Source organism: Drosophila biarmipes, chromosome 2R (assembly GCF_025231255.1).
Source record: "Drosophila biarmipes strain raj3 chromosome 2R, RU_DBia_V1.1, whole genome shotgun sequence".
Taxonomy (NCBI): domain Eukaryota; kingdom Metazoa; phylum Arthropoda; class Insecta; order Diptera; family Drosophilidae; genus Drosophila; species Drosophila biarmipes.
In genome coordinates, this window is record NC_066615.1 from 6689102 (window position 1) to 6711624 (window position 22523).

At 45.1% G+C, this 22523-nt stretch overlaps 3 protein-coding genes across 19 annotated transcripts in view; 1 reads left to right on the forward strand and 2 right to left on the reverse strand.

Annotated features, from left to right (window-relative positions):
• Positions 1-22523, forward strand: part of LOC108026588 (heterogeneous nuclear ribonucleoprotein L) — a 103839-nt gene that overhangs the window by 26238 nt on the left and 55078 nt on the right. For all 17 annotated transcript variants that reach the window (XR_001768268.3, XM_044092578.2, XM_044092579.2 and 14 more), the window contains exon 3: positions 956-1093. Coding sequence is in view for 16 of the 17 variants with exons in the window: in XM_044092578.2 (XP_043948513.1) it covers positions 956-1093 (138 nt within the window). In the remaining variant the exon portion in view is untranslated. The remainder of the gene's footprint in view (positions 1-955; positions 1094-22523) is intronic.
• Positions 5284-8483, reverse strand: LOC108026586 (tubulin polyglutamylase ttll6). Its single transcript, XM_017097540.3, has 5 exons — positions 7658-8483; positions 7448-7601; positions 6502-7395; positions 5596-6345; positions 5284-5535 (listed from the first exon to the last, which is right to left on the reverse strand). Exons 1-5 carry the CDS (start codon positions 8356-8358, stop codon positions 5422-5424), a joined length of 2613 nt encoding a protein of 870 aa, XP_016953029.1. The 5' UTR covers positions 8359-8483; the 3' UTR covers positions 5284-5421.
• LOC108026591 (SCO-spondin) lies at positions 14777-15251 on the reverse strand. Its single transcript, XM_017097563.2, has 2 exons — positions 15124-15251; positions 14777-15070 (listed from the first exon to the last, which is right to left on the reverse strand). Exons 1-2 carry the CDS (start codon positions 15197-15199, stop codon positions 14874-14876), a joined length of 273 nt encoding a protein of 90 aa, XP_016953052.1. The 5' UTR covers positions 15200-15251; the 3' UTR covers positions 14777-14873.

A 22523-nucleotide genomic window follows, 5' to 3' on the forward strand; every position in this document is an offset into this window, starting at 1 on the left:
CACTCGAACGTGACATGAACATGGTTCACCTAAATTCCGCAATTTATTTAAAAAAAGCAGCTAACCGAAAACAAAGCGGAAATTATGTTAGCAATGCCTGCAGTCAGACCCAAAATGCTGGTCTGCCTAACCATACTGCTGCCTTTTCCACAATTTCGGACATTGAGCATTCAACGTATCCCCGTGACAGTGTCAATTAACGTGAAAAAATTGTGCAAATATTGCGTTGACTTAGATTTTTGCACCCAGCCATGGAAAATGTGTTTTTGCATTGGCTTAAATTATGCCATTAGTGCAGAAAATCAATTCGGTTGCTTTTACGTAAGCGATCGGGCCATGAAGTAGTTGAGTCAGAGAAAAATGTTCAGGAGTAAATGTTCAGGCCTTGATTCAAACCTTTAACTAAACTGTAATAAAAAAGGGAGTCGTAGCCACCATTAGCGAGTAAAAGCGTATAATTACAGACCTTAAAATGGTTTTTGTAATGTATGTATTCATTAATTCCTTTGAATCTGATTGGCAGGCAGAACTTTGGCAGTGTTTTCTTTCCTTAAACTTGTTTGTTGATTAACTAGTTGATAGGTCATTGTACATACAATGAAAAGAACTGGTTTTATTTTTCAACAAAACTAAATAAATTAGTTTGTCATAGTAAGGGGTTGCAAAGTATCGAAACGGAGGAAGGTGTCTATATGAAATGTAATTTATTGTTTATGGTCTAAAAGTATACCTCACCGAAAATGAACTGCAACTGAAGTTATGTCCTCGCCAATCTGAACTCAGGGCAAATAAACCGAGAGCCGCACCATAAACTAAAATAACACTGAACACTCGCTCAGACCACGAAAAAGCCTGTCTTATTTAGTATATATTGATAAGTCTGTTGTTAAACTCTTCGTCACCACAAAGCCCGATACTTATCCGTATATGTGTGTTTGTGTACATATTTTTACAGTCCACACAACAACAGAACCAGCAGCAAGCACTTATGAACAAGTCAAATGACGACCTACGGAGAAAGCGTCCCGAGACTACACGGCCAAATCACATTCTACTCTTCACCATCATAAATCCCTTCTATCCCATCACAGTTGTAAGTACACACAGCGATATATATCTGTATTTTACTCTTTCTCTCTGCAGCCTCTCCTCTCCATACATACATTATATTATACGACGATATTATTCCTATATCCTCCAGCTACTTAGTGTTGCAAGGGGGTCCTCCTATTTCCCTCCTTTTTTTGGCAAGAAATGGCAGAAAATAAAATAAAATCCACTGCAATTTGTTTTGAAGCTGTTGGAAAACTTGTCACACACTCGAGCGGAGTTTTCAGGCATGTGTGCTGGGGATAAGAAAACAGTTATTTGCCACACTGTCGCCTCTGGACCCGAATGTTGCAGCTTAGGCTGCAGACGAGTGTTGATTGCATCTGGCTTTGTGGTTGCCTGCCTTATCACAGCATTTGATACTTTTTAGCTACAAAATGGCCAGGAAGCGAGTGCCCTTAGCGGGGGCAGGCAGCAGCAAGTGTGGATAGCAGATGGGCCGGGATCGGACGAGTGTTTAGTCCGAGTGCATTGTTGGGCGAGCAACAACCTGCAACGTCAACAGCAACAATAATGAGAGGAGAGAAAAACAGCACAATGCTCCGACAAAAATTAGAAAAAAGCATAAAGCACTTAAGTGAGCTGGGGCTGAATAACGTGCGAAGCACCCTCACATCTGCGAAACAAGGGCATGGTGAAGATACAATGACTTAAACTGGGACTCGAGATTTCTTAACTCTACTTTAATAAGGAAGGTTAATCGTGAACTTTCTAAATTAAAACAAAATAATTGGAATTTTGAATTACCATTTTTATAGACGATGGTTATAAAAAACGTAATAGATACTATGATCACATGTTAAAGAATATTTTTAAAGAGCAATACAGTTACTATTGCTTGTTAGCCACATGATATTTAGCCTATTTTTCTAAGTATAAACATGAAGGTAGTAAAATTTTAATTTTTAGGGAATCGATGACCAAATATTATTCAGTAAATATTTTTAAAGTTGGTGCTTGCAAATTTCTTCATAATACCAGAGCTCCTTATAATAATTTATAACAATTTTACAGTGGTGGGCACTGGCACTAAGTTGTCAAAAATAATTCAGGCCATAAGCATTTTGAGTTGTAGAAAGCAAAGTTACTCCAATTGAAAGTGGAACAAGTGGCTTTTTGCTCAGACCCGTTTCCCAATCCTTTTCGTCCTATATCCTGGCCATATAGGGTAGTCGTTTCGACATCCACACTAAAGCTAGTTTCGCACACTGCTACGGGTTATTGTCTTCTTACCAAAGGCAAAACATTCGGCGGCACAACAGAACAACAAAGGCAAAGAAAACAAAAAATGCGGAAATGTTCTCTCTCCTCTTGCTCGCTCTACTACTTTCTCCCTCGCTCCAGCAGTGTGGGAAAAGCGTGTGTGCTGCGCCCAGGCAATTGTATTTTCCAACACTTGAGCCAAGTGCGAGCGAAGTGGAACATAAAATCCTGTGAAGTGGAAAACATGCAGTATAAAAACTACAAAACTGAAAATTATTTGGGGCCAGTAGTTGCATTGGGGCGTGCGTGTGTGTGTGCGTGTGTGTGTGCGTGGATGAAGCCAGAAAGCCCAGACATGTTAATTCGCATCCGACAAAATGGCTGCCTGGTGCAGCAGGATTTTCCGTTCGTCCGTCCTCCCATCCGTCCGGCTGAATGACTTTTCCCCAGGTTCCATTGTCGTAAAGTCCGACTGACTGGATTTATGCATTCGCATTCGCATCCAGCCTCTCGCAGCTTTTCCAACGGAAATAAATCTTTCTGTTGACTTAAGTCATCGCCATGGAGAGGAGCCTGTTTGTTCTGGGATTAAGCCATTCTCTTTACAATTCTCCGTTCTTTCCGCGCGTTATGCGACGCAAATTAAAAGCTTCTGCAGTTCAGAAAATATCTGTTACATCCGGCGCCTTATTGAGCCGCATTCCGTTGTTAATAAAGCTGCAAATCGGATTAAATGCGTTTCCTGTGTCATAAGAAGTATAATTTAAGGCAGGCAGGATCATGGGTCAAGATCAATTAACCCAACAAACAATTATACGCTAACGGCAGAGAAAAATTTGAAATATTTTTTTAAAGAACGCAAATTATGTACATATTAGTCTGCTTTAATTTTCTTAAAATGATTAAGCGCTCTGCTGAACTATTTAAAATTCAATTTATATGTGCCTCTGTTAAATGCATTTTCCCACTCCACCCCTGCACACTCAGAAGAGGCATGGCCAAAAAGAAAACTGTTTCCGGAAAGTTTTCGGCGAAAACTTGGGCTGGGCACGTTCGTCGGCGAGGAACGCTCCATCACACGCTCCAACTAGCTTTGGCTCAACTAATCGCAAACTAAACGACCTCTAATAGCATCCGGAACTTCTGTCAACAATGCAGACTCCCTCTGCCACTCCCATTTTTGTGTCCGCCCGCCCGCCTCCATTTCCACACATGCCCAAACGAAACGAAGAGAAAAGTGAGCCACGAGTCAAAACTTTTCCAGAGCTATGCCGCCCGGCTCATTTCCGCAGCAAAGAGACGGAGGAGTTGGGAGAGAATGCCGCTTATCCGCATGGAACAAAAAGCTTTCGGTATAAGATTAAAAACTTTTTAATAAGAAGACACTAAAAGCATCAAAGGAAATTTGCTTCTGCACACACATATGTGTGTGCGCAGTCAAAGTGGCCAACAAAAAGGGAAGAGTTGGGGCCAAAAACCAGATGATAGATGGATGATAAAGTTGTGCAGGCCCCAAACACTCTGCAACAAGGGGCCACATGATGTTAAAGTTGAAGAGTTGCGAAAAAAATATAGGAAAAATATGCAATAAAAGTTGCAACGACGACGGGTATTAGCTGACACCATCGCAGGGCCAACAATGTTCAATAATGTATTAGCATGGAGGCCAGAAGGCGTTGCAGCCACAATGCAAATGCAACCGACCCCAGGAGTGGAGGCATATGTAAAACCCTCTTTTGAAGCGGCTTATCAGAACGCTGTTCGACTTTGTTGGTAAAGAAAAAAATGCAAAAAAGATGGAAAAAATAAGGCAAAATGCTGCAGCAGTCAGCCATAAGCTAAAGCCCAGGAATGTGTAACGGCAGCTGCAGCCTGTGCAATATGTGACACATGCAGGAGCCGGGCTGAACAGGCGGAGCACCAGCATCCAGTAGACCATAATGCGTAGCCTGGCAAATGCCAACGAACTGGGTGGGCACAAATGGCTGTTCAGGGGGTTGTTCTCTGCAGCGAAGGACATGCGGTGACGGCAAAAGCCGAAGCTGTAGCCCAGCCCAAGCCCAAGCCAAAGCCAAAGCCATAGACCTAAACCAACCCAAACCAAACCGAGCCCAGGAAAGCCAAGCCCTGCGCCTCCTTTCGGGGCTCACAAGCAGGGACGACGAGATGGATAAGGATGAAAAAACGGGGAAAAGGGAGGAAAAGTGGGGAAAACCGGGTAGGCGTGGCTCGGGGCCACTGAGGTTTTCAATAATGCACGTTGTACAGCTCCCATGCCGCGTATTGTATTGCATTTTGTTTATGCATGCGCCCATCAAAGATGGCAAAGATGCTTGGCAAATGGAACGACAGAGAAAAAGAGAAAGAAATGCGCACTGAGAAAAAACTGTGTTCAAATCCGTGTCCTTTTTAGAGAGTATATAACACAGAATTAAGAAAGGCGTTACAAAAATCACTAGAGCTTTGAAGTCTCTTTAAAACGTGCCTAAAAGTATACAATGAAAAGGAGTTTCGGAATAAACCCATCTAAGGCCGGTCTCAAAATAAATTCTTACATACTTTGAGGCACCTTTATTATTGTTTTTAAAGTCCTAATATGTTTGCATAAGTTTATGACTGATAATTGTTAACCTAACTAGCTCTCCTTTAAGATTTTCCGTTTTCTTAAAAACTGAATTTGTTCCTTTTTTTCTTAGTGTTCAGAGGAAGGTAGATAGGGTTCTTTCTCTTTGTCATGGAAGTTTGACAAATCGATGAGGTTGCTCACCGTGCTTCCTAACCATTCCTCAATACGCCATTCCGATTTTTAGAACCCACTGCCACTTTTTATGAGTTTCTTTTATGTTCACCGCCGTTTGTGGCGGAAAATCTATCATAAAGTTGTCTTTATGGAAATATGCAAAACAATAGGTTACGATTTGTGAGGCCTATTGAGCTTTGATTGGTTCCCGACACTAAAAAGCAACCTGGTTCTTTGAGTACAAGGTAGTCAGATTTCATTTTTAATCTAAACGACACCAAGATGGCAGTATACAACAATGGTTGAAAGACAATTCACTGAGGTAACACAGATTCACATTGTCCAGATTTCGAGAGGCAAACACACATCTATTGACTACTTGCTTCCGTGAAATCCTTGCTGAGTATGCGGTACAGAAGATCCGGAAAGCACTTGATATCGTTCTTGGTCAGGTGGCCGTTTTCGTACATTTTCGAGAAGATCTGCGGGAAATGGAAGATGGTTTTACTGTTTAGTTTCGTGATTTGAGACCGAATACCCACCAATTCCCTGAGCCGTGTGTTGTTTAATTCATCGGTTCTTTCCTTTCTCCAGCTTAGATGTCGGTCGTTTTCCATTTTGCTGATGATGCCTGCTGTCCAGTGGATGGAGTGTTGAGTTTTCGATCTAGAAGCTAGCTCTTCCCTGGATTTCTTCTCCAGACTTTGGTTGCTTTCCCGAACTATTCGCTTTTTGAGAAAGGGTTTGCCCTTGGACCTTTTCTTGAAGCTACCCTTGCTCTTAATGCTGCCTTTGCTCTTCGTGCCCGGGGATTCACTTCGACCCATCACCCTGCCGCCCTCAAGTCGTTGTTTTTTGGCGTGCTGCTCCAGGAATTTGGCATCTCGTTGGGCCTCCATTTCCAGCATCCGCTGATGGCGAGCCCGCTGGCTGAGATTCCGTTGTTGCTTGCGCCGATTGGCTTTTGTGATGCTGCTACTCCGCTTGGGAGAAAACTTGTGTCGCTTTTCCCGCCGGACACTCTGCCAGATGCCTAAGCGCTCCTTGGCGCAAGTGGGCGCCAGCAGCTGCTCCTTCTGGCGCTGAATTTCGCGGGCGATCACAGCTCGATGCTTCTTCGCCTGGGCCTCCGCCTCCTCTCGGCGCCGCTTAGACTGCTGGACCACGGGATTCACCTGCAGCTGATCATCTGGCCACCGAGCATGTTTGCCCATCCGATTCTGGGCCTGCGCCAAAAGCTGCTGCTGCAGAAACTGATCCTGCAGGCGCTCCCGCTGGTGCTTTTGCATCGCCTGAGGGTTACAATTAAAATAATAGTTAACATTTAGAAAACCCAGAGTTTCGATTTGTGGGTGGCGACCACCCACACTGATCGTGTTGCGGCATAGATCGAGCAAAGCTATTTCTTATGGTAGGCTGGATAGTTGCATACTTTTGATACTACCTACCTGGTGGTTAAGTTCCTCGCGTCGCCGGCTAGCGACTGTATCTGCGAACATGGGCTGCTTGTTCTGCTCGTAGAACTTACAGTAGTAGTTGACCTTCTCGGAGTCTCGTGGGGGCATTATGCGTCGGTAGTTGCCCAGGTGGCTCTCCTCCCAGGCAATCTGCTGGGTAAGAGCCCCAATGGAGCAGGCCTGCCGCACGTCGGTGCCACCGACTTCTCGGGTGGGCGACGAATAGCCGGGCATCTGGGCAGCAGCCTTCTTGTTGTAGATATTCCTCAGGAGCCTGGCCCTGTGTTCTGTGCGATCATCCCGTATAATCTGCTCCTTGTCTACCAAAGCCGTGCTGAGCATGTTGAGAGTGTCCCGAATGAGTGGACGCTTCACTTCCATGTCCACCGACTCATCGGCACTCAAACTAGGCGTGTGGTTGACCTCCAGGATGTAGGGCTTTAGTTTCCAGTCCACCAGGATGTCGAAACCGAGCAGCTGGAAGCTGGCCTGAATCTTGTCGTGCTTCGGAAAGCACACATTGTAGTTGTGCTTCAAAGTGGGCCAGGCGCTGATCAGCGTCTTGATGATCGCATCATCCACACTCGCCCAGAACTCGGCCACGTCGTAGTTGTGGTCCACAAGCCACTTGTTGAAGGCACTGAGCTTCCGCTTGGAACCCGCTTCCGGTCCATTGCCAACCATGTACTGGGAGTTCCGCCGGTTCAGACAGTAGTTGGTCAGGTGCATGAACACATTGTGGCTATTTCCCATCGTTGGCGGCACGTACTTTTGGGTTGCAAAGCGGGCCAGGCCCTCATTATACACGAAAATGCGCAATGGATCCACTGAGGTGACAAGAGTGTAGACCCGCAGGTCAAACTTGTAGCCGTCTATCAGCAGGGGCTTTGGGGAAGGGAGGGGAATAAATTAAGTTACTACACATCTTGGGCCTTACCCGCTCTATGTAGGTCTGGCAGATGAGCTTCTCCCGCTTGCCCACGGTGCGAAGATCAGTGGTTATCCAAATGCCACGACCTTGGCCCGCCGAGTAGGGCTTGAGGATGAAGGTCCTCTTGTGTTTGCTGGCATAGATGGCCACATCGTAGGCACTAACAAGGGGTAAATCACTTATAAGATAAATCAAACTAAAATCCCTTCAACCCACTCTGTCGGCATAAGCCAGGTCTTGGGAAAGATGCGATAGTCGCCGGGGAACAGCTTGAGCATCCGATTCAGGTTCCTCGACAGCAGGTCCTTGCGACATATCTCCACCATGCCTGGGAAATGGTTGATCTGCTGAAACCGCTTCATGTTCCGCAACAGGTCGTGATGGGGCGTCGAGTCCGACCACTGGATGTTCCACAGCCTGTGCTCGGGCACGTGCTGAAAGCCCATGTTCCTAGTCACCTTGCCCACCAATTGGAACCGGGTGTGCTCCACGCAGACGCTCAGCCTCAGACCACGGATACTGGGCACTATGTCGGTGCCGTCCACATGGAATTGCATCGGCGGCTCCTTGATAACGTCGTAGCAAATGGCATCCAGTTGGGAGGCGGTGTACACTGGCTTATCCCTCGGCTGCTGTGTGCTATCCTGGGTGACCACCATGATGTGGTCCTCGTTTCCGACGCCTCCTCCGCCGCCACGTCGTCGCCAAGTGGGTTGGTTATTTTCCCGAATCGGGAATCGCCGTTTGCTACGCGCCTTATTCGAAAGTACGTAAACGCTTTCGCGATTATAGACGTCGCCCGGCTTTTGGCCATTGGTGTCCCCCTTGTCCTGGGGCAGGGATTTCTGGGCATCGAAGAAGCGCGTGTACGGGTTGAGCTGGTGCTTGTCAGCCTTTGGGGGTTTCTTGGAAGGCATCGAAAGATAGAAACGGAGAAGGTGGTTTTGTTACTGGTTCCCTGGACTTCCTGCGGTGCTCTACTCTTCAATTTGTCATCTAAAAATCCAAATACGAGAGGGTACATTGAATTTTGACAGTAAACTAATTGTAGTATGTGTTGCGCAAGGGAGTAGGGTTGCTTATCTCGCAACCTTGGTGCGCCCACCACCCACCAAGGTCAAGTGCTCGGCGGTTGACACTTGAGCTGCCATGGTGCCATCCACTCGATTACCAAAGTCAGTGCCGCGGCTGAAACCTGCGCCATGTGGTTAGCCAAAACACCTTGCGACAATCGAAACGAATCAGTGCGCACACCTGGCGACGGATTAATTTCCATGTGAGCGGCTCTCGGGGTGGAGCTCATTAACCGCAGTTTAATCAGGCTTAGGCTCATGTGGTTATTAGTTCGAGCAGTCAATGTCACAGGGAAAAGTACGGAAAAGGCATGAAAGGAGAGAAGTCGTCAACAATAGCAGTACATAGCCGCAGATGTAAATGTCGGCCTGTCATACGCTTGGTTAACTCGGGGCAGGAGGCTAACTGGCTGGGGCCAAGGGGCGTGGCGTGATTGTGTGGATGGGTCACGGTGTGGTAACCCCTGCCCACCAACTGCAATCTGTAGTACTATTGCACGGGAAAAAATATCAACAAATTCACACTCCTTTGCAGGTGTGTAGGTTTCTGGGAACTTTTAGGTGACACTTAAATATTATTTCAATGCTTATATATCTTAGGTTCTTGTATTTACTAAAGAAAACCTTTAATAATAAATTATTGATAGTTACCATATTTTAGACCACTATATAATTAGCAGAAAACTTACCGAAACAGGGCGCTGCAATAATATTTTTAAGTTAGATGTTGGGTTTCAAAACTAAATGATTGCTTAAGCAACGACATCTAAAACGCCTTTTTAGATTTCAGTTAACAATCGCTCCACCCTCCAATTTAATAGAAGTGTTTTGGTTCGGTTTTATTTTTCTTTTGTTTACGAATTAAGTGACACAAACAATGGTCGAGGCTTGTGCCTCATTTCGCACATGTGTTGTTTGAGTTTCGGCAACGAACCATATAAATTGTCGAGTTTATTTGGTTGAGTAACGCTTCTGGGCCCGGTTTCCATCTATCCGCCTGCCGCTCGCTTACGGGCACTTTTCCTCTAATTGGCTGTCCAAGTTAGTTTGCTGGTGCTTTATTTGTTTTTTTGTTGCGCAGCTAATTATGCGCCCGCTTTGTCGCTAGAGATTGTAAACAGAAAAACACGGGCAACAGCAGAAAAGTGTTGGCAACTTTCTGCATTTCAAATATTAATGATAGTGCACGAACCGCCAACAACCGAGAGGAATGATAACGATGGGGAGCACTTTTTGTTGACAGAACAGGAGCGTTGATAAGCCAGAGAGAAATGGGCGGAAAATGGCGATTAATGTTGTTTTCACTTACGGCGGAAGCGAAAGAGTTGGAATAAATAGGGCGGGGTGTGCCATAGAAACACTTTTAAATTTATTGCGTCGAAAATGGCATCCTCCTTAATTGCCTGCACAAATATCGTCATAAATTATTGGTCAACAATAAATCTCACTTTTGTTTTTTCCTGCATATTTAAGTACTGGCAAAATGCAATAAATTATTGCACCTGATTGAATATTTCACACTTTTATATTTGACTGAGGAGCGTAACCAGCGTAAATATTGTTTATTTTTTCCATCCTTTAATTATTAATTGACATCCTTTCGGGCCGCCCCGCGATTTCCTCTGGTTTTTTAATCAAGTACAGGAAGGCCGCGGAGCCACCCGCCACGTGAAATGAGTGTAAAATCAGAGGACGGCAAACTGTATTAAAAATTTAAAGGTGTGCTCACATACATTTCATTTGCAGCTGCGAGCGTGGCAAGAACTTAAAAAAAGTGGCATAAAAACAGGAGCCCAAGAGCATAATAATAAAAAATTAAACAAAAGGAAAATAACAAAAACCGAACAAGGATGAGCAGTGTGCGAAGTTGGGAGTAGTGAGAACGGTTCATAAGCTCGCCCGGCAGATGCTGATGGTGATGATGAAACCCGTGAGCCGAGGGGGTATAAATTACAATGTGTGAGAATGTTCATGTGGGGCCGTGTATGTGTGCACTAGTTTTCACAAATCCCTTTATTTTTATGGAGCCACACACAGTCGCATTTTGACTAAGCGCGCATTAAAAATTAATCTTTTAATTACTGCCTGGTTGGCTGCCGCACTCATCGCCATGTCCCCTGCAACAATGAGTTGCGGGCTATTAATTTGGAGTTCAGCGAGTGCTAGCGAGCATATATTTTCCCCCATTTCCATTGACAACCATGTTGAGTGACACTTTAATTTTCATCTTGACTAGGCAAAAAGGGATTTTTGCCTGGCTGAAGTTGAAGTAATAACAACATCGTCATCATCTTTTCTGGTTTGCAATGTGAAAAGCCCTCTATTTCCCTCCTCTTTTAATCTCCGTCAAGCCTTAATTCCCCTTTCAGTGTTCTTTGAGGAAATCTCGCGCAGCTTATGAAAAAGTTCTGCCGCTCTAAAACACTGTAGCATATTTTCCAGCTTAGCAACTTCTCCTATTGCCCAACTCTGAATTTTAATTGCTTTAATTGACCCGAGGAAATGAGTGCCGCAACTTGCCACATAAACCTAATGGCTGGAGGACAGAGGACCCTGGGCTCGAATATCTCTCTAACACACTTGAATTCAATTTACACTTTGTCGCATTAACATTTCTGGGGCTTTTAATGCCTAAACTTTAGCAGGGGACTAAAATTTCGTGTTGAAAGCTTTCGCAATGCTAAAGTTTTGAGTGCGAGAATGAACGTTTATCGCCAAGCTAAATCCAGTTTAATGTTACCCAAAAACCCACAAAAAACTACATATCCAAGCTATGATTTAGTGATTTAAATATGAGAGTCAAAGCAGCGTGTCCCAAATCACATTTATCATTTCGCCCAGGGGCTGTTTTGGAATCCCCAGGATTAGATCTAGCAAACGTGATTAACATCGCAGAGAGTGCGATACAAATATTTCGGTGTCATTTGGAATTCCACGTTTGATTTATATATGCAGGTCATACCAAATGTCTATGCATATAGCCCGCTCTATTTTGTGTAAGCTACGAATCCCCGTAATTATGCATGAATCGTGAAATCAACTGCATTGGGGGCGTTGCTTTGGGGTTCGGGAACTATGTGGAACTATGGAACTGTGGAACTGAGAACTGGAAACGCATGAATGAATGCTCCCAACAATGTATGCGCATAAATTTGAGCACTTCACCCTGCGAGACGCAATGAAAATGTTGAAATGTTAAAATGCTCGCACGTACTGCAAAAAGTTATTTGTAATGCTAAACAAAACGAAATCAACAGCGGCGACCAAACAAAAACGTGGCCTGTGAAACAACAAACTAGGCAAAAACAATAACAAGAACAAACAGCAGCAATAAGAACAACTGTGAAAACAGTCGAGAAGTGGTAAGACTTTTTGTTTGGCTGCCTTACTTTTAGTTTAGTTTCAGTTGGCGCATGGAGTGCATAAACAACAGACGCATTTGTAATGAAAATAAAATTTAACGGCTCAGAACACCAAGGACATGCCCGAGTGGAAGACGCTGCAAAGTATGCAACAGTTTCTGTTTCCGCTTCTGGGCCTAGTGCACTTACGGCTCAAAGCACTTGGCCAAAATGGCGAAAACTGCGGCAGAAAAAGACATTTTCCTTCGTGTCCCATATTCTACGGACACTTCTGGTGTTGGCTAACTGAAAAATGAAAGCTGCAAACACACGAACGGTTTCTGCGAATCGATAGCAAAACTTTTCGGAAACCTTTTTTAATTGGAAATGCTATTTTGGCAAGGGAGGACTTCCAAGGGACTGTTTCTATAATATAAGTTTAAGCTAAATCTTTAATGATTAAGGGACACCCCGCTTATTTGACAACACAATTATAATAAATTGTAAATTATTAAAAAACAAAAAGTTCCAGAGTAGCGCCCTCGATTTAAGCCCGTTTCTCCCTGTGTGGATGTGTGGCTGATTTATGACTTGCCAGCAACAAATTGCTGCAAGGAGAAAAATGGCGACAGAGAAATGCGATACCTCCTGGCCACTTGTCAATGTCATAATTTGCCATAATGGGCAGGACCAGGGGCAGGGGCAGGAGCAGGAGCAGGAGCAGGAGCAGGAGCAGGAGCAGGAGCAGTCAGATGAGAGATGGAGATGAACTAGCGAGCGAGACGGCAGCCATCAAAAGTTGTATGGATGTCGAAGGCTGATGCCTTTTGGCCCGAGGCCGTGGTCGAAAGGGTCCTTCTGCCGGTCTCGCTCTCGCAGGGACTAAATAACACGAGGGCCGGGTGTTTTTCCAACTCCTGTCATGTCCTTGGCTCTCCGACGAGCACTGTCAACATTAACACAGCCCAAAGGCATAAAAGGCATATCCAATTGCAAAAAGACGCATGCCGATAACAAAGGCTCGGCAAACATTCAACTAACATTAGAGACACGCCCCTTCCCCGTCCAGCCCCCGCCCCCGACGACACACAGGGACATGGGCCGGGGACATGTGTGGATCCTGGTTGTCGTATCCTGGTGCTCTCGTTTGCTGTCTATTTTACTTGGTCATTAAATTTGGATTTTGTGCTGTGCACATCGCCAGCGCTTGACTTTGCTGTTAAATGTATATAGCTACCCAAAGCCCAAGCACACTGAGGCATCCACATCCTACGTCTCTTTAGTGGCCTTTTGTGCGGTCCCCTGATCTCTCACCCCTCGCCCTGGCCCCGACTTGGCTTTAACTTGCCGCCATTGTTGGCCAGGCTCTTTGCATACAGACTTACGTATATACTTGTGTGTATGTATGCCCGACATATAGGCAAAAAGGTATGGTTTTGGGGCGGAAAGGTGGAAAATCGGCCCATCTCCCGCTCTGCTTAACATCGGTTCTGCCATACCCTCGATGTTTTGTTTTGCTTTCGGTTTTCAGTCCTTTGTGGTTGAAGATTTTTCCCACATTGCATAGCAATTGCAACAAGCAAAAAACGGGTTTGAGGGCTTAATGCTACGGATTTAATAGTGGGCTGGGTTTCCACCCGGCAAGCGGCTCGTTTAGGCTAAGCTGGAGGGCCAGAAGCACATCCATTGATGGGATTTGAGGCATTCGGAGTTCCGAGTTTAACTATCTGGCAAATAATCGATTTTGTTTCTAGTTTTGTGGAAACTAAAACTATTAGCTATTACCTACCAAAACAACTGTAGAATATTACAATACACTTTATGAGTGACATTCGTCTCACTAATTACCTTCTTTGTCTTTTTCTTTTTAGGTAAGTGTCCTCAACCCTTCAAGTATTGTTTCGTGAGTGATAGGTATAAGAATGAATATCCAATAAACACGTTAGCACACTTGCCTTCTCCCTAGGAAACTGTACTCAATACCTTCTAGAAGCATGCACACCCCCAACTGTCATATTAAGCCATCAAATTCAGATTGAGATATCAAAAACTCCGACACATTCCTTATTATCAACATTCTCATCATCGTTGTCATCCCGACCAATAACAAAGAAGTGAAAATGCCCATGGTAACCCGATAAATCTGTAGAAAACTTACCGAAGACCCACAACATGCTTTCCACCGGGTCTCAGCAATCACAAAAGTTTTTGGAAGCGGCCCCCCAAAGTTGCACCGTAATATCCACGATAATAATCATAATAAAAATCAAGCAAGCGATAAAGCATAAAACCAAATTACATACAACTCGGTCCTTTTTGAGGAGCGTGAAGAGTTCGGAACCAAACACTTAAGGTTCTACCTCATATTCCCCGTTGCTTCCGCTTCCAGTTGTGGTTCGACATAAAAATAAAAAGTTTTTTCTCAGCCCGAAAACTTGTACATTGTCAAAAAAACTCTAAGAAATTCGGCCACTAAAATATACGTATGTATGTAGAGATATATTTTGGTTCGGCTTGGTCAGGGCTGCCAGACGTTTTATGGCGCACGTAACGGACATTTTTTGCGGGTTATTTTCGTTTGAAAAGTTTTCCCATAACGCTCTCTCACATTATGTAATATCGGGCCGATTGCATCTGAATATTCGCACGTATTGGGGTTAAGATGTGGCCCTCCCCACGATCTGGGTGGGGGATAGACATTTATTTGTGCCGGGCCAAAGAGCTAAATTCATTAAGTTGTCAAATGCAAGTCAACACAATACGAATTTCTGACATGGGCATGACATGTCCTCAGCGTCGCAAATTTCGCGAGCAGGCGAAGCGAAAGAGCAGAAAACAGGAAAGGGGAAATACGAAATGCCCAAGTGGCTCTAGAAAAGCCAAAGAAAATTAAAAGAAAATGAAAAATGGGAATGCAAATCTTTGCCATTGTCGTCAGACTTTCTGCGCCCCCAAGTTCGCAGCTTAAGTGCCAGGAAAATCAGACATTTAATATAAGTTTGAGTGCACACAAAACTCTTACTCTATGATATATCGCTTGCAAGATGATCGCGGAATACAATAGCCCAGGGTGGGTCTAGTTAGCAACCAACCCTTTTTACAGGCGCATCCTGCCTTGCATTTTTTCGCAACACACCTGCGAGTAAAATAATGGTTCGAGCAGAGTTTGGGACAAACCGGCTTGCATTTCACCTTGACACTATTGTGGTGACAAGCTGCGGGTGCAAACAGAAATGAGAAATAAATTTGCATGAATAGGTAAACTCACAGTCGATAAGCGGGATTTCAGTATGTACAAAATGTAACACCCCCAATATAACAAAGAGGATCGTCCTAAGAAGCATCTTGTTCGTTTCATTTACTTATCTGATATATGCGACTTTTCCACTGAACTAGGGTGTGCAAAATCAATTCTGTTCCACCTGATTAGCTGCGATCCAATGATTTGCAACATTTAAAATTAATTATACAGTTTATTGGCCGAACAACTGGCCACCTCAGCGATAAATTGATGATCCTCTAAAGCCCGCCCACGTCACCGCTAAGCCTCTTACGCTGGCAAAATTAACTGGAAAAATCCGTTGCTGGTGGAGAAAATGCCGCAAAGGAGCGGCTTAAAATCCCGCTGCCCGCAACAAATGAAAAATTCAGGGAACCGTGGAAGCGGCAGCCCTCGGGTAAACATTTTAATTCTGCTAATTGAAGCAGTGAAACCTATTGCGCGGACGAAACCCAATGTATATCCAAAACTAATAAAGGGTTTAACAGGGCGTATGCGCGGTTTGCCATGTTGATTTAGCATATTACAATTTTTTGCTGTTTGCAGTGTAATTAACTGTCGTCCAGCTGGCGCATAATTACAATTTTGAAATTGTATGCCCGAATGTGTGGCATATGTGCGGAAGAAAGGTGCATTGTGCGCCGAATGCAGTGGCTCACATATCAGCCGTGGTTTTCGGCCAGGATTGGGGGGCGAGGTGAGCCGGTAGGCGGCTGGTGGTCATCTGATATGGTGGCTGGCCTAGACAATGGATAATAGATGCTGGTCATCGTTTGTTGGCGATTCCGCTGGCATTGTGCGTTACTCTGCGTCCAACGATCATCATCATCAGGCATCCAGGCGCTATTTGCGGTTTTAATTATGTCCAGCTCGTGGAACGCATCGCGGCGAAAAACAATGCGAAATGTGGGGGGCTTAAATGGAAAACAGGGACTGGCCAGATGCATTGTTGCAGCGATTGAAATAAATGATGCGAGATGGGACTACTGAATATGCAGGACCAAAGAATGGTCCCTAATTCGGGACAACACTTTCGGGCCGGTCGCAAGAAAATCAATATGCAAAGCGTCCAAGGGCATGGGAACGGGCCATGATTAATGGATAATGTGTAATGTGCATATATGGAAAACGTTTCGCTGATTGATATACCAAATGCCAAGCAGAGCGAATAAATCGCTTGCATCAGAATGGCTGTGTGGCACATACAATATGTATACACTTCAACATCAGCCACGATCCGATACGCTCTTTGTGCTCCCGAACATTGCCAAGCCCAAAAGCTCCGCTGATGGGACGGCAGTCAATCAACGTTGAGGGCTTAAAGTGTCACCCTCACCTCAGCTGAACTCGACTCAACCAACTAACTAAACCCGTAAGACCTACTACCTCGTGAAAACTTAATGCTAATGTTAAGCCAGGTCCCTGAAAAATTAATGCCTACTAATAATTCATGGGGGCCACAAGGGCCCTTACGTATACGAAGGCATGCCTAAATAATCTAACGCACAATTAATTGAAGGTGCCATAAATATTGCGCATACGCAACGTAAGTCAGCCAAGATGGCAGCCAGGCGGCAGCAAAATCCTGATTATGCAAACAATTAATCCTGGAAGCGTTTACTGCTGGGCTTACTTCCTGTGACGAATACACACAGAGAGGCAGAGAGCGAACGGCTTAGGCCCAGCTCATCTGACCAGGATGGTTTTGTCTATGTACGTCTTCATTAGGCTTGATTGCCGCCTGCCTGGCAAAGCCTTTGTTTTAATTAATTTGGCAGTGCCTTGCTTGCAGCCGGAAACACGCCGTTCAGCAATCACATTAGCCAGGACTCCTTGTTGCAAGCCGGAAATAAAGGCCAAAAGGCAGGAGGCGAAGCGAAGTTGGTCAGCCTGCTGACCAGACCGCAGCATTAAAGCAACATTTGTTTTAACTTCTCGCCAGGGAGAGGATAAAAAAGACCATCCACCGCAAAAGGCGAGGAAAGCTCGACTCGGCTGTCAGCTGCTCACAGAATGCTGCCGAAAATTTCAAACAATGCAACACAAATTGCCGGCAACCGCAGCAGCAAGCGCGGTTTCGAGGTGCTGGCCCAGAGTTCCGAGTTGCATGTTCCCTGTTTGCAGCTACGTTCTTTAAGGGACGGTCCTGCGAAGGAGTGGCCCTTCGACCGCAGTTCACAATAGTTGACCAGTGCAATATTTTGACTTGGTCAGCGGGAATGAGACCGAGCAGCTCAAAGAGAATAAAAAGGATAGTCTTCATCGAAGACAAAGTCGAGGCAATTTGTTTTGCGAGAGAACAAAAGAGCTTCAAAAATTATGGGATAAAGCAGGCTTACACTTTTTTAAACACTTAAATTTTTAAAGAAGACAAACCAGCTTAGACAAATATTCGTTTTTAATATAAATGTGTTTGGTCACCTTTAGAGAACCAACTTAAATGTTCAATACAATTTCAAAGAACTCTTCCGATTAACCTCGTTAAACTAGGATCTCAAACAAATTGCATTCGTTTTGGCTAAAATCTCTTTCATATTATAGAAGGACAAGGCCGAAAAGTGTTCTGGTTTTCTCTTTTTTCCCCGACGTATTCAACTAGCAAACCAACCCCAAAATTCTTTTCCCATTCTTTGCGAATTTGTGGCTTTATTGCAATCAGTATTTGGAATCCCATTTACCGCCGCCTCCCTCATGGCCAGGCGAGTAATCAGTTTTAGCCATGACTGTAAGCCCCACGCAGATAGACAACCCAAAAGCCAGCAACATCACGGACGATTTGAACCGTTCTCCGACTGCCGCCTCTCCATGTACAAAAGTCTAGCTGGTAGTAGTCAGTTTTAAATGCTTGAGCATTGTATAAAATTTGCATAAATTTCCGCATAGTTTATTTAGCGTTTGGCCATGCTCGCTCGCTCCTGCTGTTGTTGGCCATTTTGCCATTTTTCGCAACGCACACACAGGCTAAGTGATGCACACGCCCCAAAATGTACGCTATACATGCACATAAAGCGGCCAGGATGACAGTCGAGCTCCTCCTACTCCTCCTGGTCCTCCTGCTCCTTCGCCACTGCCTCCCACTTTTCGGCCGGCCATATTATAACTCAATTTCTGCGTGGGGCTTTTCCGACCGCAGCGCGGCAGTAAAAACAAAAACAAGGCGCTGATGGTGATGCAGCATTTATATTCATATATGCGGCGTGGAAATGAATCGTGGACCTGGCAGCTCTCACCGCAGGATGTCCATTGGTAGAATCTCAGTGGGAGGGTGGGGGAAAAATAGGAGGCTGTGAGGCATGTGAACCAATTCAATCGCCGCCCTTTAATTTTCCCAGATTTATTCCTTGCCATGGAAATTTGCATGCTTTTTACGCACATTAGCATAAGCACACAAAGGAAGATCTGCAGGAGAAGGCATGGTTTCAGGGGGTAGTTGGCAAATAGGGTGATCTGCCGAATCGAAATCGGCTTTCGTTTGCAGGAATCCAATATGTCAAACTTGAAGCACGCTTCACAACAATTTTTTGAATTTTCCTAGCTGTCAAATGTCAAGTGTCAAGGCAATTTCAGTCGCCGAGGAGGTCTCTTTCGGGCGAGTCGAGCTCTGACATGCACACATTCGTCATCGATGGCTGCCTTTCTCATTTGTCCAAGTCGCGCTGTTCGACATGTTTGCTTAGCCAACTGGCCCCGGACCCATCAAACCCCCAACCCTCCTGCCCCCCATATCATCCCGACATGTTTCAATAACTAACTGTCCACATTGGTTCATTCAATTAATGTCAATAGGGTGCTGCATTTATGCACGAGTCCCAGCTCTGGCGTCCATTATTCATCCTTGAGCCAGTTAGCCAGTTGAAGGCCGCAGCCCTGGGTCCTGCTAATTGCACCAAATGCAACTAATACCCAGTGGCTAATGAGACGAGCTGTAATTATTGCCGCTGCTGCCCCCCTTGGATTGAAAATGGCAATTCAACTCGACGGCGGGTCGATGGCTAAATCAGTTTGCAACATGCTTGTACTTCAGCTCGTGGCGGATTGAAAACAAAGTACCGATTAATTGAATAATGTGTGTTTGAGGATGTGTGTTGTTGATGTTGTCTTGACGACTGATAATCGAGTTTAACTGGAAGAAGTGGGTTCTGGATGGGTAATGGGATTTAGTGATTTGATTATAAGAACTTGTGACTATAGTTGAATAGACATTACTATACTCTAGATATGAGGGAGCACCTAAGAAACAAGTTGGTTATGCAAATGCTTAGTTGCCTTCGAGAGTTTAATATATGCGCTTTAAGATGTGATTTCTATACATTATTCCTTCTACTGAAATAGAGCATTTTCCTCGGGCTGCTTGAAATTCAAATGGGAACCTCGGGATTCGCGTAATTCCGCTTGCATATCCACCGGGACTTCCCATCCGTTTGCCGTGCACCCGCATGTTTCATTAGCCCATCCGTCTTTCCTTTTTGTAATTTGTGGGCTTTCAGCAATTAAAGGCGAATTGTAATGCCGTATATACATAAAGTAGGGCCTCAGGCACATTCATTACACCTTTACGCTGGCGGAAAACCCGGGTTAAATTCGCCCTCGGCTCTTCTTGGCTGCTGAAAATTGTTGCATACTTCTGCGGCTTTTTGCCACTTGATGCCGCCGTTGAAAGCAGAAGGCGCAAGGAGGGCGGCAGCTGCCACTTTGGCGCGCCCACTCAACCACGCCCCCCGTCCACGTTCCATCAGCCAACCGCCCACCGCCCCAGCCCCGCCCACATGCGCGGCCCACTCAATTAACGCAACTCTCGTCGGGTGTGTGTGTGTATTTGTCTTAACAACTCTTGCATACAACCCAAATGGCCCGGGTTCTGTGTTCTGGGTTCTGGATCCTGAATCCCGAATCCAGGATCCTGGCTTCACTTGGCTCCTTGTGCTTCCTTTATTTTTTTTTCCCCAGCATAATTACTTTGACTCGACTTTTACGACCTTTCTATGAATTACTCAAGAAGTGTTGGGAGCACGTCGCTTGTGTGGCTGCCATTCCAGCAGGAACCCAGCACCACCACCCCTCCACCCACAATCCACTCGCAGTTTATCCTTTTTTACTGCCAGCCATCCTTCGTCCTTCCGCCTTCGTGTCTGCCTGTCGTTCGTTTTATTTATTTCTTTTACTCGTGTTTGCCTGCTAATTTCTCCTTCGCTGCCTCTGCAGTAATCCATTGGGGAAAGGGGCACAATTGCATAAGGTGCAGGTGGAAGAGGAGTCCTCAGCCAGGGTTGCCGAGTTGCCATCACTCAAAATCGATTTGGGATCCTACAATGTGCATTACTTCAAAAATATGTTTAGCTCAATTTAAATTTGAATTTAATATAGGATTCCTGCCAAACTTGAAAAAAGGATTAGAATCAGTGCATTTATATATATTTCAATTTGTTATTGGTTTGGCAATTTTTTAAATATATCTACGAACTTACAACAAAAAAAAAAAATTAAAAATATATTTATATGCAATTTGAGCGCTTTGTTAATGATTCTACCTTTTTTCGAGCTTACTGGCGTTATTGTGTCCCTACCCCTGCTTATCGACCATTATATCTCGGCCATGTCTTCGTTTTCAATTTTAGCTTCCATACAAAGATAAGGCAATGCAATCTCAGTATTTTCAATTACTTCCAAGCACTTAGCTTTGCCTAACTTTTCCCATTTCCCTTCGAGGTCCGCCTTTGCCCAAAACATCTTTTCCAATCCCCTTTTTTAATTTCCTCTGCAATCCTTTGCAACCCTGACACAGATCCAAGTACCCCCGCCACCACCTCGCTCATTTCTTCTAATGCAACATTTTTATGTATATACACCGGGAGACAGAGAAGGCTGTACTATAGTATGTATGCCTGGGGGAGTGGGGACTAGAGAACTGTGGCTGGACGAACATTATCTGCGTTAGCTTTTTAGCCTAACGACCAACACCTACGCGATGTTGTTCACAGCGTCTTACCGGTTTTCCCAGGGTCTGGCTCGTTTTTTCCCTGGTTTTCCCCTGGTTTTCCACCCCCACTTGACATTGTTAAACGGAATTTATGCGTTCAGCTGCTGCTCACTAACGATACTTTTTTCATCCACTCTCCTTTGTTGGGTCCTCTCTGCCCTGGCCAACTGTTGTTGCCATTACGTTTATAATTGTCTTGTGCAACTTCTGGCGGGGCCCACGTGGACCTGGCCCACGGAGGGGATACCAGGTGCCACCTGCTGCCACCCAAGTCGTTATACATACATCTTTCCCGCTCTCCTTCGGCTGGTTTTCCCCGTCCGAGGGAACCGTGTTTCAACGGGTTCTTGTGTTCTCCTGCTGCCTTTTTTCCATCCTCTCTGCCACTTTCAGGCTCATTGGCTAACTGTTGATTTTGTTGCGGCGCTGCTCGCTGCCGCTTTTCATCCGCCCCGTCGTACCTCGAACCGCTTTTCCATCCGCCCCGTTGTACGGCTCGTACCAATTGCGACACACATTTTCGCCTGTATTTTCCTGCTTCTCCTTGCGTCTTGTTTACATTTTCATGCTCGAATTGGCTCTTGTGCTTTGGTAATTTCCCAGCATTGTCTTCGTCCCTGCTGCCCCTCCCCTTGCTCTGCCTGTTGGGCGTTAGCCTGTTGGCCAACTTCAAACACACACATTAAGCGGGCTGCGTCTTTGGCCTTTTTGTTTGCCACTGACAGGAGCGCTGGCCCCCGGTAACCTGCCGAAAGCCCCCTTTCGGATCTCCTGGATCCCCAACTTCCGCTTCCTTCGGCCTCCAGCTTTCAGCGCTGCTTTGTGCCACATAAATTTGGTTTAAAATGTATCTCGTGCTTTCCTCCACTTTTCGTGTCCCCAGGAGCTGCCTTTCATGTTCCGCTCTTGCTGCTTTGTCTGTCGTGTTTTGTTTTCTGCTTATTTTCAATTTGAACATTTTAATGTTTGTGGTCATAAAAATCTTTTTATTGGTTGTAAAACTGAAACTGAAGAGCTGCTGCCGCAGGGGGGAGGGGATGGGGCGGTCGAGGGTGCTCGAAAAAAATTAGCAGCCTCTTCTCTGCCTCGGCAATGGGCACTTAAGCACCGCGTTAAGGTGCGATAAGAGTAAGCACCGAATTTGTCAGGAGAAATCGAGTTCCGAATGTTTGCCAGCCCTTAGACCTTAAACAGATAGCTGGCTGTATCTTCGTAATTGAAACACAAAAAGGACTTAAACTCTAAATTACTCTTCTTTAAAGGTGGGTTTTTTATACGATCCGAAAGAAAATTTAAGAATTATCCGGTAGAATATCCTTTACTATATGTATTTGGCATATACATTTCCTTAATGTTGTCTTCCTTTGCTTCATTTTAAATTAGAATTTTCTATTTCGCGTTTCAAATAACA

What these genes read in the sequence shown, in the direction of transcription:
- LOC108026586 (XM_017097540.3), bottom strand. Translation starts at nt 8,358, where the DNA reads ATGCCTTCCAAGAAACCCCCAAAGGCTGACAAGCACCAGCTCAACCCG. An exon ending in ACCTGGCTTATGCCGACAGA is followed by an intron (nt 7,602 to 7,657) that starts GTGGGTTGAAGG and finishes ACCCCTTGTTAG; the next exon opens with TGCCTACGATGTGGCCATCT. An exon ending in GCGAGGAACTTAACCACCAG is followed by an intron (nt 6,346 to 6,501) that starts GTAGGTAGTATC and finishes TGTAACCCTCAG; the next exon opens with GCGATGCAAAAGCACCAGCG.
- LOC108026591 (XM_017097563.2), bottom strand. Translation starts at nt 15,199, where the DNA reads ATGCTTCTTAGGACGATCCTCTTTGTTATATTGGGGGTGTTACATTTT. An exon ending in TGAAATCCCGCTTATCGACT is followed by an intron (nt 15,071 to 15,123) that starts GTGAGTTTACCT and finishes TTGCACCCGCAG; the next exon opens with CTTGTCACCACAATAGTGTC.